At 40.6% G+C, this 13,632-nt stretch overlaps 1 protein-coding gene and 1 long non-coding RNA gene across 2 annotated transcripts; one reads left to right on the forward strand and one right to left on the reverse strand.

Annotated features, from left to right (window-relative positions):
* Window positions 1–7,479: 7,479 nt before the first annotated feature.
* Window positions 7,480–12,121, reverse strand: fbp1b (fructose-1,6-bisphosphatase 1b). Its single transcript, XM_034709676.1, has 8 exons — window positions 11,879–12,121; window positions 10,880–11,042; window positions 10,118–10,210; window positions 8,545–8,685; window positions 8,314–8,451; window positions 8,099–8,218; window positions 7,800–7,989; window positions 7,480–7,703 (listed from the first exon to the last, which is right to left on the reverse strand). Exons 1-7 carry the CDS (start codon window positions 12,046–12,048, stop codon window positions 7,801–7,803), a joined length of 1,014 nt encoding a protein of 337 aa, XP_034565567.1. The 5' UTR covers window positions 12,049–12,121; the 3' UTR covers window positions 7,480–7,703; window position 7,800.
* LOC117830742 lies at window positions 9,348–12,777 on the forward strand. The gene is made up of 4 exons (XR_004634831.1): window positions 9,348–9,379; window positions 10,128–10,217; window positions 10,931–11,076; window positions 12,318–12,777. It is a non-coding gene; the product is annotated as an uncharacterized LOC117830742 (long non-coding RNA).
* The last annotated feature ends 855 nt before the right edge of the window (window positions 12,778–13,632 follow it).

The following is a 13,632-nucleotide window of genomic DNA, read 5'->3' on the forward strand; positions in this document are numbered from 1 at the left end:
ATGCTGTATTTGATGGTATTTGGTTGGAGAGGCCTGCACTTTGGTGGTTAAATTCCTTACAGATATATTACAGTTATTGTCAACTTCAGCGCTCTCAAAGAAAAACTGACTCTAGTCTGGTGGTCAGAGCTGGGATCAGGCTTTCTTCAGTGACAGTAACCACATGCATGCCTTTTATCCAAACACACCACCCTTTGTACGGCGCAGCAGCAGAAGCAGCAGCAGCAGCAGCAGCAGCAGCAGCGGTGGTCTGCTCCCACTGCCCCCATCCATGACACCATAGAATAAATCAAGATGATCTAAGTGGACTGTTTCCCACTTCCATAGACAAATACCACAAAAAGCATGGTTACAACAGTCCTTGAACCACCATGAGTAAAGATAAACCTTTTTTCAGGGTGGTTTTGTTAAACGCACTGAGATTTATTTTCTTCTTCAGCTTTCCTGAGATGGACGCTGAGAGTAAAGCAGTTGTCTTGGATACAGGCATCATATATTTGAGCAGATAGGCATTTAATAAAAAGTGCTATCAGAAGTAAATTTGATAAATGGTGATATAAGTGTGTTGCAAGCATTAATATTGCCTGGTAACACAACATTGGAGAAAACATTGGTCTTCTTTTTTGTCCTCTCACTGTTCTCAGATCCAACTTGGCCTCAGTAAACCCACATCAATTCAGGTCTCAGTCTTTGACGAATTTCTGCAGAGTAACAAAATAATTGACTGGGTAACAAGAGAAACTGAGAAGGTTTCCACTCTGTACTAAAGTGACTGGGATGTCAGTTTGAACTGGATGTGTTGTAATGGGAAACTACCAAGGAAACCTGAAGCTGTTTTCACTGTTCCCTCCAAAATAAGAGTATTTCATGAGGCAGGGGTTTGACTCTAAAAGTATCAGGTACAAATATGGGTCCCTTCCACAAACGTTGAGTCAGTATTTGGTTTAGCGTTTAGCCTCAGTCAGGGTGGTCTGGGATACAGAGTTTATGTTGAATTTAAACACAGGCTCTCTGGGTCTGCCTGCTGTCTCTGCTCTGAGGAAAGCCATGCCTATCAGTTAAACAAGAGATGAGATGGTAGACCTAATGTGGAGTCTGACGGAGTTTTTAGAGCTGTTTAATGACACACAACCTGCCAGAGATAATCCTGTTTATAATGGATGTCATTGGCTGAATACATATAAAGACAAAAGATAGTTTCATCTTTTTCTAATGAGCTTCACACAGTCAGCTTTCTTTTGTGGACGAACTTTGACCATTTTGTGGCCAGATTTATGACAAGAAGGCGAAGCTAGAATGTGGATATTTTCCTTAAAAGGAAGCACTTTTTGAGAAATGAGAAATGAGACATATCTTTTTACAGATCTAATCAAATACAGTTAACCAGTTCAGACATATGTACATAAATTCCTCTACTTGTCAAAGAAAGACTTTCTTTCAACGTCCCTTTTTGTTGTCGTGCTAGGACAGTGATTTTCAACCACTGTGCCGTGGAACACTAGTGTGCCGTGACAGATCGTCAGGTGTGCCATGGGACATTTTCCAATTTCACTTAGTTAGTCCAACAAAAATATGATTCATATACTGCAAACAATTTGCCATGTAGTGTGTCTGTGCCTGCAGTGTAGTGACTGGCGGAGTTATTCAATACTCGTCCATGTATTGACCTGCCCTACCCACCCACTGGGTGGCAATAAAGCACACTAATGACCTTGTTAATTTCAGACAACAGAATTAATGATGCGTGCGAGAGGTGTATGTGACAAGACGTAGGCGTACAACAGCGATGGATAAATATTCAAAAAGGAAAAATGAAAACTCCAAACTGGGCCCTGGACTAAATTCAAACCCGGATGAAGAGCGTGATATGGGAGGTGGAAAAGGCAACTTTTATGAGAAAATCTACAACTGTGTCTGTGAGAGCTCTCAAAGCAAGCTAGCTGCACTCATAGCCAAATCAAAAAAGCCACACACTGTGGCAGAGACATTAATACTACCTGCAGAAGCTATTGTAAATAAGATGCTTCAGTTAAAGAAGTAGCCAAAGTATCTCTCTCAGATAAATAGATTCATTAATTGAGAGACTAAATGTGCAATTATGTAACACTTTTGGTTGGTGGTGTGACTCATGAGTTTTTTAATGTATGAAATGTGCCTTGGTTCCAAAAACGCTGTACTAGGAAACCTTTGATGCATTTTATTCTTCATCTATTCAGAGCTCTAAACAAAGACCCTTTCGGGTAAGGCTGATTTATACTTCTACGTCACCCCTATGCAGCAGGGGCTGATGCCAACATGAGCACCACATACTTGTGCGTCGATGTGTCCGCGACGTGCAGCAATTCTCCGCCGAAACGCTTGAGGACAGTGTGGTCTCTCTGATAGCCGGTCGCCTCCTTCCGGCCTTGCTACGATCTCTGTTTACTCTTCCACTGCGATTCAGAGCATGTTATGTTAATCTACATCTGATGCTGTTTATCATACAGACATGATTACATGAAGAATAGAGAGGAGGAGATGAAATACATGGCTGATGTGCGACCGATGAGCTGGGATCCCAGAAGTGATATAAATGCAGGAAACATGATGCCGCCGAGCCGACCAATCACAGGGCTTGTGGTTTGCGTCGATTCTACGGGTAGTTACATTTTGGAGGAGGTACCTACGCAGACATCCGGCATAGGCTAAGCCGTCCATTCGACACAGAAGTATAAATCAGTTTGGTTTTTTAAGTTATATTTTTGGCCTTTTTGCCTTTATTTGATAGGACAGCTGAAGAGAGACAGGAAATGTGGGGAGTAGAGAGTGGGGGGAAGACATGCAGGAAGTGGTCGACCAGCCGGGAATCGAACCGGCGACCCCTGCGACAAGGACTGTAGCCTCTGTATGTGGGGCGCTTAGACCGCTAGGCCACCAGTGCCCCATAAATCCGGTTTTACTCAGCTTTTTTTTTTGTTGAAAATCAGATCTGATCACACACACAACCATGTCGCTGATAACCTCATTTTAGTATGTAGGTCATGAAGAGGCCTCAGTGTAAGAATGAGACTATTTCAACATCAGTTAAAAACTCCCCATAGTGCCTTTAATAGTCAGAAACTGATGCAGTTTGTAGTCGCCTTACTAAGCAGTGTAGTAGTAGCGTCTCCTGGGAGGACAGGAAATGTCTGTCTTGAAAAACTCCAGAGCATCCAAGAAAGGATGATCAACAACCCTTCAAGTCTCCGCTGATTTCTGCATCATTATTAACTACACCATTAAATGACAGTGCAATTATTCTTCAAACTTAAATATGTCGTTTCATCTTTATATATGAGCACACACACGTATACTTAAACACGCACCACACACAGTAGCGAGGGACACGGGCTGGGTTTTGCTTTTCCTGCAAAATCTAAATATTGACTCAGTAACCTATAATCATACACAGTCTGAACACGATGGAAATAAACAAGTGTGTCTGTAATGTGTAAGTGTTTGTGTGTCTCATGGGCACTGAGGCCCCCTGAATGCTGACACTAACAAAACACATATAAAACAAAGGAAGTGGTGGAGTTTTTATTGAAAACCAGACAATATGGATTCCATCCAGCACACCAGAGCTGCTTAAAATTATGTTTTATTCTCTATATACACAAAGAGGTTCTTTCAAGAGCACAGAGATTTCCATTTCTGATCAAACATCTGCTATCAATTCTCACAACTCACAATATGACCCACATACAGTAAAGGCTTAGATTGCTTTAACTTGAAGAAAAGAACGGCAGTAAAAAATTCCATTATGTTCTCAGAGGAGCTTTTGCGCTCTGATGCCAAGTTTCCAACCGATGACAGCTGCCAGAGATCCACACAACTGTGCTATTATTGTGTTGTAATGCTATTAAAATTTGATTAAGTTTCATATCAGAAAGAGTTTTTTTCCCTTTGCTGGAAGCCGCAGTGATGTCCCGTATTGTGAAAGATACAGACTGAGTTAGCCGACTTTGAAGGCATTGTTGTTTCCCAGAGCCGTAATGACTGCTTTCTTAAATAAAGTGATTGATTGAATGAGGCTTTTGTGTTTGCATACTGTTGGATCTTTTTGTTTTTTTCCCCACTGAGTTTTTACGGCTCATTAGTATTGTGGCAAAGCTGAAATATTTCTGAGTCTGCTAAGGCCTGTCAGGGTGGCCTGCTGATGCTAGCAATCATAAACTAACTGTACAGGGCTAACAAGTGAGCAGAGCCTCTGAGGAATCAAAGTTTTGGATGGAAAAGACAAAAGAAGATAGATTTTTCTTAAATTTGTACCATTTATATGGTTATAAATACAGTTTAACATTGTTTAAATGGGAAATACATGTATTACTTCCTGCTAAGATGAGAGGCTCAATGACACGCACATATCAACCTCACAAACAGTTAGTGTAGCCTAGCATAGAAACTCATTTCATGTCCTCACGTGTTAAAAAAAGGTTAAACATGTTTCTTTGGGAAGTTTATTACTTTATTGTCAATTAGGGAGCTCAGCTTAGCCTAGCATAAGAACTGGACACAGGGAGCCTGGTTTTCTCCAAATGTTGCAAAATGTGATTGCTATGATTTATGAAACCTATAAATTACCTATTTTTCATTTAATCTGTACAAAGAATGAGGTTTAATAGCACTGACATGTGACTTTATTCTGCACTTCAGAGCTCTGACTCTGACTTCTAGTGATGTGTCATGATCAAAAGCTGTGGATCTGAGATCGATGCTTTATAGTGAATCAGAAGAGCCGGCTCGCATCAAGAGAGAGAGACGGCTCCCAGTTTTTTCCTTTTGCTGCTCATCTCTCTCAGTGCTCAGCCCCAGCTCTGCTCACAGCAGAACTTTTGTTTTGATTGGTCAGCATGGCAGCCATGCGGCCAATCACATGTGAGGATATAGGACATAGGTGATGGAGGGGAGGCTGTGTATCGTGGCTTCATCTGTTCCTTCTGAGAGGGTTAGGGTTAGGGTTCTTCTCAAAGACCGGGCAAATTCTCACTGAGAGGAGAAATCGGATCAGCCCGTCCAAGCTGAGGCATCTGATTTTTCTCAATGCCAACCTGAGGACATTGATAATGTTTGTTCCAATTTGGTTCTGGTTCTGTTTGCTTGAGTTTGGTTCTTGTTTCTGTTGACTTGAGTTGGTTCTGGTTCTGTTTGCTTGAGTATGATTTTGGTTCTGGTTCTGGTTCTGTTTGCTTGAGTTTGGTTCTGGTTCGGTTCTGGTTCGGTTTGCTTAAGTTTGGTTCGGTTCTGGTTCGGTTCTGGTTCGGTTCTGGTTCGGTTCTGGTTCGGTTCTGGTTCGGTTCTGGTTCAGTTTGCTTAAGTTTGGTTCGGTTCTGGTTCGGTTCTGGTTCGGTTCTGGTTCGGTTCTGGTTCGGTTCTGGTTTGCTTAAGTTTGGTTCCGGTTCTGGTTCGGTTCTGGTTCGGTTCTGGTTCGGTTCTGGTTCGGTTTGGTTCTGGTTGGGTTCGGTTCTGGTTCGGTTCTGGTTCGCTTAAGTTTGGTTTTGGTTCTGGTTTTGGTTCTGGTTTTGGTTCTGGTTTTGGTTCTGGTTTTGGTTCTGGTTTTGGTTCTGTTAAATTCTAGTTCTGGTTCGGTTCTGGTTCGGTTCTGGTTCGGTTCTGGTTCGGTTCTGGTTCGGTTCTGGTTCGGTTCTGGTTCGGTTCGGGTTTGGTTTGCTTAAGTTTGGTTCTGGTTCTGGTTCGGTTCTGGTTCGGTTTGCTTCAGTTTGATCTGGGTCTGTTTGCTTGAGTGCGGTTCTGGTTCTGTTTGCTTGAGATTTGTTCTGGTTCTGTTTGCATTAGTTTGGTTCTAGATCTAACCCTAAACATAATAATAACCCTAATCCTAACCCTAACCCTAACCCTAACCCTAATCCTAACCCTAACCTTAACCCTAATCCTAACCCTAACCCTAACCCTAACCCTAATCCTAACCCTAACCCTAACCCTAATCCTAACCCTAACCCTAACCCTAATCCTAACCCTAACCCTAACCCTAATCCTAACCCTAACCCTAACCCCAACCCTAACCCTAACCCTAACCCTAACCCTAATCCTAACCCTAACCCTAACCCTAACCCTAACCCTAATCCTAACCCTAACCCTAACCCTAACCCTAACCCTAACCCTAATCCTAACCCTAACCCTAACCCTAACCCTAATCTTAACCCCAACCCTAATCCTAACCCTAACCCTAACCCTAACCCTAACCGTAATCTTAACCCTAATCCTAACCCTAACCCTAACCCTAACCCTAACCCTAATCCTAACCCTAACCCTAATCCTAACCCTAATCCTAACCCTAACCCTAACCCTAATCCTAACCCTAACCCTAACCCTAACCCTAATCTTAACCCCAACCCTAATCCTAACCCTAACCCTAACCCTAATCCTAATCCTAACCCTAACCCTAACCCTAATCCTAACCCTAACCCTAACCCTAATCCTAACCCTAACCCTAATCCTAACCCTAACCCTAACCCCAACCCCAACCCTAACCCTAACCCTAACCCTAACCCTAATCTTAACCCAAACCCTAACCCTAACCCTAATCCTAACCCTAACCCTAACCCTAACCCTAATCTTAACCCAAACCCTAACCCTAACCCTAACCCTAATCCTAACCCTAACCCTAACCCTAATCCTAACCCTAACCCTAACCCTAACCCTAATCCTTATCCTAACCCTAACCCTAACCCTAACCCTAATCCTAACCCTAACCCTAACCCTAACCCTAATCCTAACCCTAACCCTAACCCTAATCCTAACCCTAACCCTAACCCTAACCCTAATCTTAACCCCAACCCTAATCCTAACCCTAACCCTAACCCTAATCCTAACCCTAACCCTAACCCTAACCCCAACCCTAACCCTAACCCTAACCCTAATCCTAACCCTAACCCCAACCCTAACCCTAACCCTAACCCTAATCCTAACCCTAACCCTAACCCTAACCCTAACCCCAACCCTAACCCTAACCCTAACCCTAACCCTAACCCTAATCCTAACCCTAACCCTAACCCTAACCCTAAACCTAACCCTAATCTTAACCCTAACCCTAACCCTAATCCTAACCCTAACCCTAACCCTAACCCTAACCCTAACCCTGACCCTAATTCTAACCCTGACCCTAACCCTAACCCCAACCCCAACCCTAACCCTAACCCTAACCCTAATCCTAACCCTAACCCTAACCCTAAGCCTAATCCTAACCCTAACCCTAACCCTAACCCTAATCCTAATCCTAACCCTGACCCTAATTTTAACCCTGACCCTAATCCTAACCCTAACCCAAATCCTAACCCTATCTACATATCTATTGGATGGAATCCCATGAGATTTTTGTGGGTTTAATCTTAGTCCCCAGAGGATGAATTATAATGACACTGTAAATAATCTCACAGTATAAGTTCATACTAACATATAGACCCTATAACTCGTGCACTGGAAACTCATCAGACAACAAGAGATTTTCTTCATGTGTTTATTTAAAAAATATGTTTGTCTGAACAAATAACTCTTACAGCACCAAGATGGAATCAGCATATGTGAGGCAGACTGAACAGACCTAGTAAAGTGCATGGTCCTTTCACTAATGCAGTCGAGGGAATGAAAAGAAACACTTTGAGAATTGAGCCTCTTCATTTTTGTTGTTGGTTGGTTTCTCAACACCAGACTTGTCCTGCTGAAGACTGAAAAAGACAACAACATGATTTACTATCACAGACAGTTTCATATATTGTATATGATCCTGAGAGAGACTGATAAGTAACAGGGTTTGTTTTTACCTCATTTTTTGTGCTTCTTACAGATGTCCAGATACTCCTTCACATCATCAGGAGACCCCAGGACTACAGGAACTCTCTGGTGGATGGAGGTGGGCTGGATGTCCAGAACATTCATAGCTCCTGTTGTGGCCATTCCTCCAGCCTGCTCGATGATGAAGGCCATGGGGTTGCATTCGTACAGCAGCCTCAACTGGAGAGAAAGATGCAGGCATGACTTGGTAAGAATATGCATGAAGATTATGCAAAGATGATCTGATATGAAGACATAATTTATACATTTGTATAAACCTTGTGCTTACCTTGCCCGCAGGACTCTTGACATTAGCAGGGTATAAAAAGATCCCTCCATACACCAGGGTCCGATGAACATCAGCTACCATTGAACCAACATATCGACTGCCGTATGGAGCTGAACCATCCTGGAGACACAAAAACATAATGTAGAATTTATCAGTATTGGTCACTTTGGTTGGCATTTTCACATTAAGCCTTTGTAATGCTGTACACTCCTCACCTCTGGATATTTCTTCTTCTGCAGGTATTCTGTCACATCTGGATAAAAAAACTGTGCGTATCCCTCGTTCAAACTGTAGATCTTTCCCTTTTTCTTTATCTTCACGTCTTGGTCCACCAAGATGAACTCACCAATTGCCTGAAAAGAAATGCAATCATGAAGACATATATAGAAACTGACATAATTAACAAGAAGAAGCAAGAAAAGAACAATTAGAAAATGAAGTCTCACAGGGTCCAGCATGAAGCAGTTGACTCCCTGACCAGTGGAGAGGACCATCATGGTGGCACTGCCGTATAGAGCGTAACCAGCTGCTACGATGTTTCTACCAGGCTGCAGAGCGTCGGCTTCAACTGGCTCGTCATCTGTTGTCTGTGGAGCCGAACCATACACAAATACATGTTACAAAAACAGGACAGCAACACGATTTAGGACACTGCAGGTCGCCCTAATTCTTCAATATGTTTGCCTAACAGGGGGAAACGTGACCTGGGGACTTTGCAAAGGTATGATCCTTTTTAATGGATTCAGTGTTATGGTCCTGATTTGTTGTGTGATTTGCCCTAACCCTCTCTCTCTCTGCCTGCAGGTTGCATGGGTAGGGGCGGGGCCGGTCTCCTCAGCAGTGAGGCTCATCAGGCACACCTGTCCCTGATCTGCTCATCAGCACTGGCTTCTTAAGCCACCACCAAACACTCCTCCAGTGCCAGATTATTCCTCTAGCCGCATGCTCCATGTCCCGTTGTAGCCTTGCTCCTGAGGAGATTCAAGCCACGCTTTTCTGTTTACTTATCTCGAGTTGTTTCCAGAGGATTGATTCCTAGTTTTTGTTTGTGAGTTTTTGATAGAACCTTTTTCCCCTTTTGGGTGATTTTGTGTTACTCCTAGTTTTCTACTTTTTCTCAGTTGTTTTTACCCGCAAGGCGCTTTTTGTTGAACCTTGGTTTTTGCTTAATAAATACTTTTTCCCTGTACTCTGCATTTGGGTCCTAGTCCTTTGCTCAAGCCGTAACATTCAGGTCCTTTGATTGGACAAAAATGTCACCCACAGTAGTTAGAGAACACTGTAAGTCTTAACTTTTTCTCTGATCATTGTGAAACTCTCTTTCATCTACTCAGGAGGTCTTGAGATCATATTGGTGTAAAAGTGCGGTGGTATGTTAAGGCTTAAACCCTGGCACTGGTAGATGAACTGTGCAGATCTTGTGTTGTAAATGTGAGGTATGTATACAGTAAAAAAAAACTCTAAGGCATCAATGCAACACTAATAATGATCTAATACTGTAATGTATGACAAAATAGTTTTAGATATAAATGATTTAACTTTCATTTATACATAAAATTGCATATGTAAGGTAATTAGTAACTGTAGCTGTCATACAGAGGGGATAAAGGAGTGAAATGTTCATCATTTTCACACATAAGCAAAGCAAGTACAGCTAGTTATATTTTATATATTTTTCAGCAGCTTCATTTTAGAATTGTACTCAAATAAAGGACACAAGTGAGGGTTTTCATTTCATCTTTCTGATTATAAAGTTGTTGATTTTTAAAACTCCAGAAAGACATATATATATGTATATATATATCTCAATTTAGAGCATTTTGCATTTATGTTTTGTCATGTTTTGCTTTCTTTTGATTATGTTTTCTATGGGAGCACTATGTGTTTTTTTTTCTTTGTGGGGTTTTTGTGTATTGTGAAATCTTTATTTAAGAATAAAATATACTGAAAAGATAAATTCAGAGCATTTTGCTTCATACATCAAAGTTTAGATCACAATGCATAGTAAAATTTGCCAACCTTTTTGTAGATGGCAAAAATTGTTCCAATGGAGACGAGGCAGTCGATGTTTGAGGAGCCGTCCAGTGGATCGAAGCACACGATGTATTTTCCCTGTCAGGTGAGAACAAATAACATCAGTGTCACAATTCAACCTGAAAACATCAAACATTTCTCATAGAACTTTCTGATCAAGCCAAAAATCAAATATCCCTACAGTGACAATAAATTGTATCCCATTGTATTTTACCATATCATATTGTATCATATCTTATCCTATCATGTCATGTTTAATTTCACTGTATTATATCTTATCATACCATAGATTGTATCATATATAATCAAACCTTTTTGTCTCAAATCATATCATATTTTATCATCCTATTCAAGCACATTGCATCATATCGCATGATGTCATATTGTATCATATCATATTGCATGTAATAACAATAATAATAATAATCTTTATTTATATAAAACTTTTCAAAACAGCGTTACAAAGTGCTTTTCAAATAAGAAAAAAACTAAAAGACAGTAAAAGAGAAATGTGAGTATGACAAATGAATAAATAAATAAAAGTAAATGAAAAAATGTTGGAAGGATAAAACATCAAAAAATGTAAGCAATCAAAAATCAGCACTATAAAAATATGAAAATATAGATGAAATGATAAAAGAATATAAACCTCTTGATGAAAAAACGCTGACATGTCCTCTAAAAACACATCCATTAAAATGTTTCTTTAAAAGAGATTTTAAATATATATTATTCAGATGAACTGACCCTATTATCTGGATCCACAATGATGGCCTTCTCGTCTTCCTCTGACACCAGCACACAGGAGGTGAAGGAGGACTTGATCATGTTGATGACCATGTCATTGGACAGGACGTCCAGCTTCTTCACCTGGTCTCCTGTCACGTTGGTGCTTCCAGCGATGCCAAATCTTCAGAGACAGAAAGAAAGAAAGAGAGGACAAGGTGAGATCAAAACCAGAAATGAGCTTTACATTATGATGCAAGTTAAAGGAAATGCATCGATCCTGTATAAACTATAGTAACAGTTCCTTTTCCATGTGTTGGTTAATATTGGTGTAAATAGTCCAGCAGTGGGGAAAGTCTGAATAGCCTATTATCTTCATGACCCTTGCCCTGGATGAATGTACACAACAAGCACAGAGTTTACCTTTGGTCAGAGCCTTTAAGTTGAAACTGCTACACTTTGAAATGTAGATAACTAACTGATCTGTGTCTCAACATGCTGATGTACATCTCTGTATTCATGCATTCCTTTTTCTGAATCTATGAAGTTATGAAACATGTAATAAGATGCTTATTGTCTTAAAGAAAGTGAGAGGATTTCAAGCATGCTGTAACTTTTCTGCAAAGGCCATTTATACTCTTTGTAACTGCTAAGCTATTTCCTCGTAATCAACCATCCTCTACATTAAGAAGTGCAAAAAAAAGCATGATTTATGATTCTCATTTCATTTCGCACACAAAGCCCTGATATTGATTCATGTTTCAAACACATTGACATAGAAGAGAAAAGAGAAATGCACTCAAGAGGAGGAGAAACTGAATCCTGCAAACCTGAAACTTCAAGCAAATTAGCAGTGATACTAAATCGGTTTATCAAAGGATGTGAAATGTAGTTTCACCTTCTCATTCATCAACCCTAAAGTTACTGGACGGCCTCTTATCCCCCTTCATAGAAAGATGTTTGTGTTTCCTTCTTCTATACTAGACTTGGAGCACAATATGTAGAGGTAAATATACTTACAGGTTAGCAATCCCAGCCTTCCTGACAGCGGTTGAGATGGCTTTGACAGCCGTGCAGATGGAGTTGAGCAGGTTGGTGAGCTCTCCTGTGCCATGGGCCCTCCGTCCCTCTTCCAGGACAAACCTGGTGAGGGTCTGCACGTTGGTGTCGAAGGCTCCTCTGTCAGTCATTTTGCCGTCAGGTGTGGGACTGGGACAGAATGACTAAACAAGTGAAGTTAAAAAGTGGACTCTAGAACAGAGATAGGGGGAAGGGACGGGGGTGTGAGACTCTTTGACCAATGGAAAGTGTTTTTTATTACTCTCAGTCAGCGGTTGGTTTGATCACCTCTGTGACTGAGGGTTTAAAAGAGCAAAGTTCAGAGATAGTGAACATTTTGTTTTGTTTTCCTCTGACAAAGGCCTTCTCCTGACTCAATACCTGCTCTCTTTGATTTCAGATGAGGCCCTCTTTATCCACCTGCACTGTAAAGTTCTGCTTAACTTAAAGTACGACCCCTCTTTAAAAAGCATTTTCTGAACCTCAATGATTAATAAAACAAAGACTAGAGAAAGGAGCTGAAGTTTTTATATAAAAACAACAAAACTATCCCCCCATGTGTCAAAACCAAACCATTGAATATGGATAAAACCGTCATTATAGACTCAAACACAGAGGGATTATAGATTTGTCAATGCCTTTGTGTAACCAAAAAGTAGGCGCAATAAGATAATAGGGATGGAAACATTTAACAAAACACACACACACAAAAGAAGGAACTCAGACGGTGCTGTAGTGGGTCTCAGAAATAGTTAAGAATAGGAAGCACAGAATGAACTGTGGTATTGGTATCGTGACAAATAGTGAGCTATGTTTTAACAAACAAAATACATTTTTAAAGTCATGAAATTTGTGATGTTGGAATAAAAAATTGCACGCATAGTCCCATCATAATGGTTGTTTCATTGTTGTGCAGAAATGCAAAATCACCACAAAAGGTTTTAACAAAAACAATGTTTGTGCAGCCCTACATCAATCATGCATAACCTTATTTGTATGTCATTGCAATGCATAAACAAATGTTTTTCAAATGATGCATACATTCATTTTAATTATGAACTAAATTTGTTTTGTTTGTTAGGTTACAAGTAATTGTTTTTTTGACTGAAGCCTCATATATGCAGTCGTTATAGCAGTTTATTTTCTTTGCAATAGTTGTATCAGAACCTTACATTTTTCTGCAGTCTAGACTTAAATCTGGTCTGCAGCATGTTGGTAATATTACTAACTCAGTAATACTAAAACCCCTTCCCTGCATGATTTTTAAGAAGTTATAAGTCCAAACCTGATTTTATTAACACCTCTAATGTGCATGTGCTAATAAAACAGCCTCTGCAACATCATAAAGAGCTGCAGTCAGAGCTGGTGCATGTTCCTTCTGTGTCAGTGTGTATCCGCATGCATGTCATTCATTTATGGCCGTCCCTGTCTGCGACACAGACATGGACAGGTAAAAGGTCTCTTGAGTAACATGGCTTCCAACTGAAATGTTAGGGGCACTGTTTTACAACACAGAGCTGAAGTTGAACTTTGAACTTAACAGGATACAGAGTATGATAAAAGGCTCCTCTATACGGTGATATACAATGATTAACCAGGCAGCATTTCTGTTCTTAAAGTTAATGATAACAAATGTGTGCAGGTTTGCAGGCCTCTATTTGCAGAGGTGCATGGATTACACTGTAGATATACTGGTTTGATGGGTCCCATAACAA

The sequence above is a fragment of the Notolabrus celidotus genome, chromosome 19 (genome assembly GCF_009762535.1).
Source record: "Notolabrus celidotus isolate fNotCel1 chromosome 19, fNotCel1.pri, whole genome shotgun sequence".
Taxonomy (NCBI): Eukaryota; Metazoa; Chordata; class Actinopteri; order Labriformes; family Labridae; genus Notolabrus; species Notolabrus celidotus.

What these genes read in the sequence shown, in the direction of transcription:
- fbp1b (XM_034709676.1), bottom strand. Translation starts at nt 12,048, where the DNA reads ATGACTGACAGAGGAGCCTTCGACACCAACGTGCAGACCCTCACCAGG. An exon ending in TTGTGGATCCAGATAATAGG is followed by an intron (nt 10,211 to 10,879) that starts GTCAGTTCATCT and finishes CTCACCTGACAG; the next exon opens with GGAAAATACATCGTGTGCTT. An exon ending in TCAAGAGTCCTGCGGGCAAG is followed by an intron (nt 7,990 to 8,098) that starts GTAAGCACAAGG and finishes CTTTCTCTCCAG; the next exon opens with TTGAGGCTGCTGTACGAATG.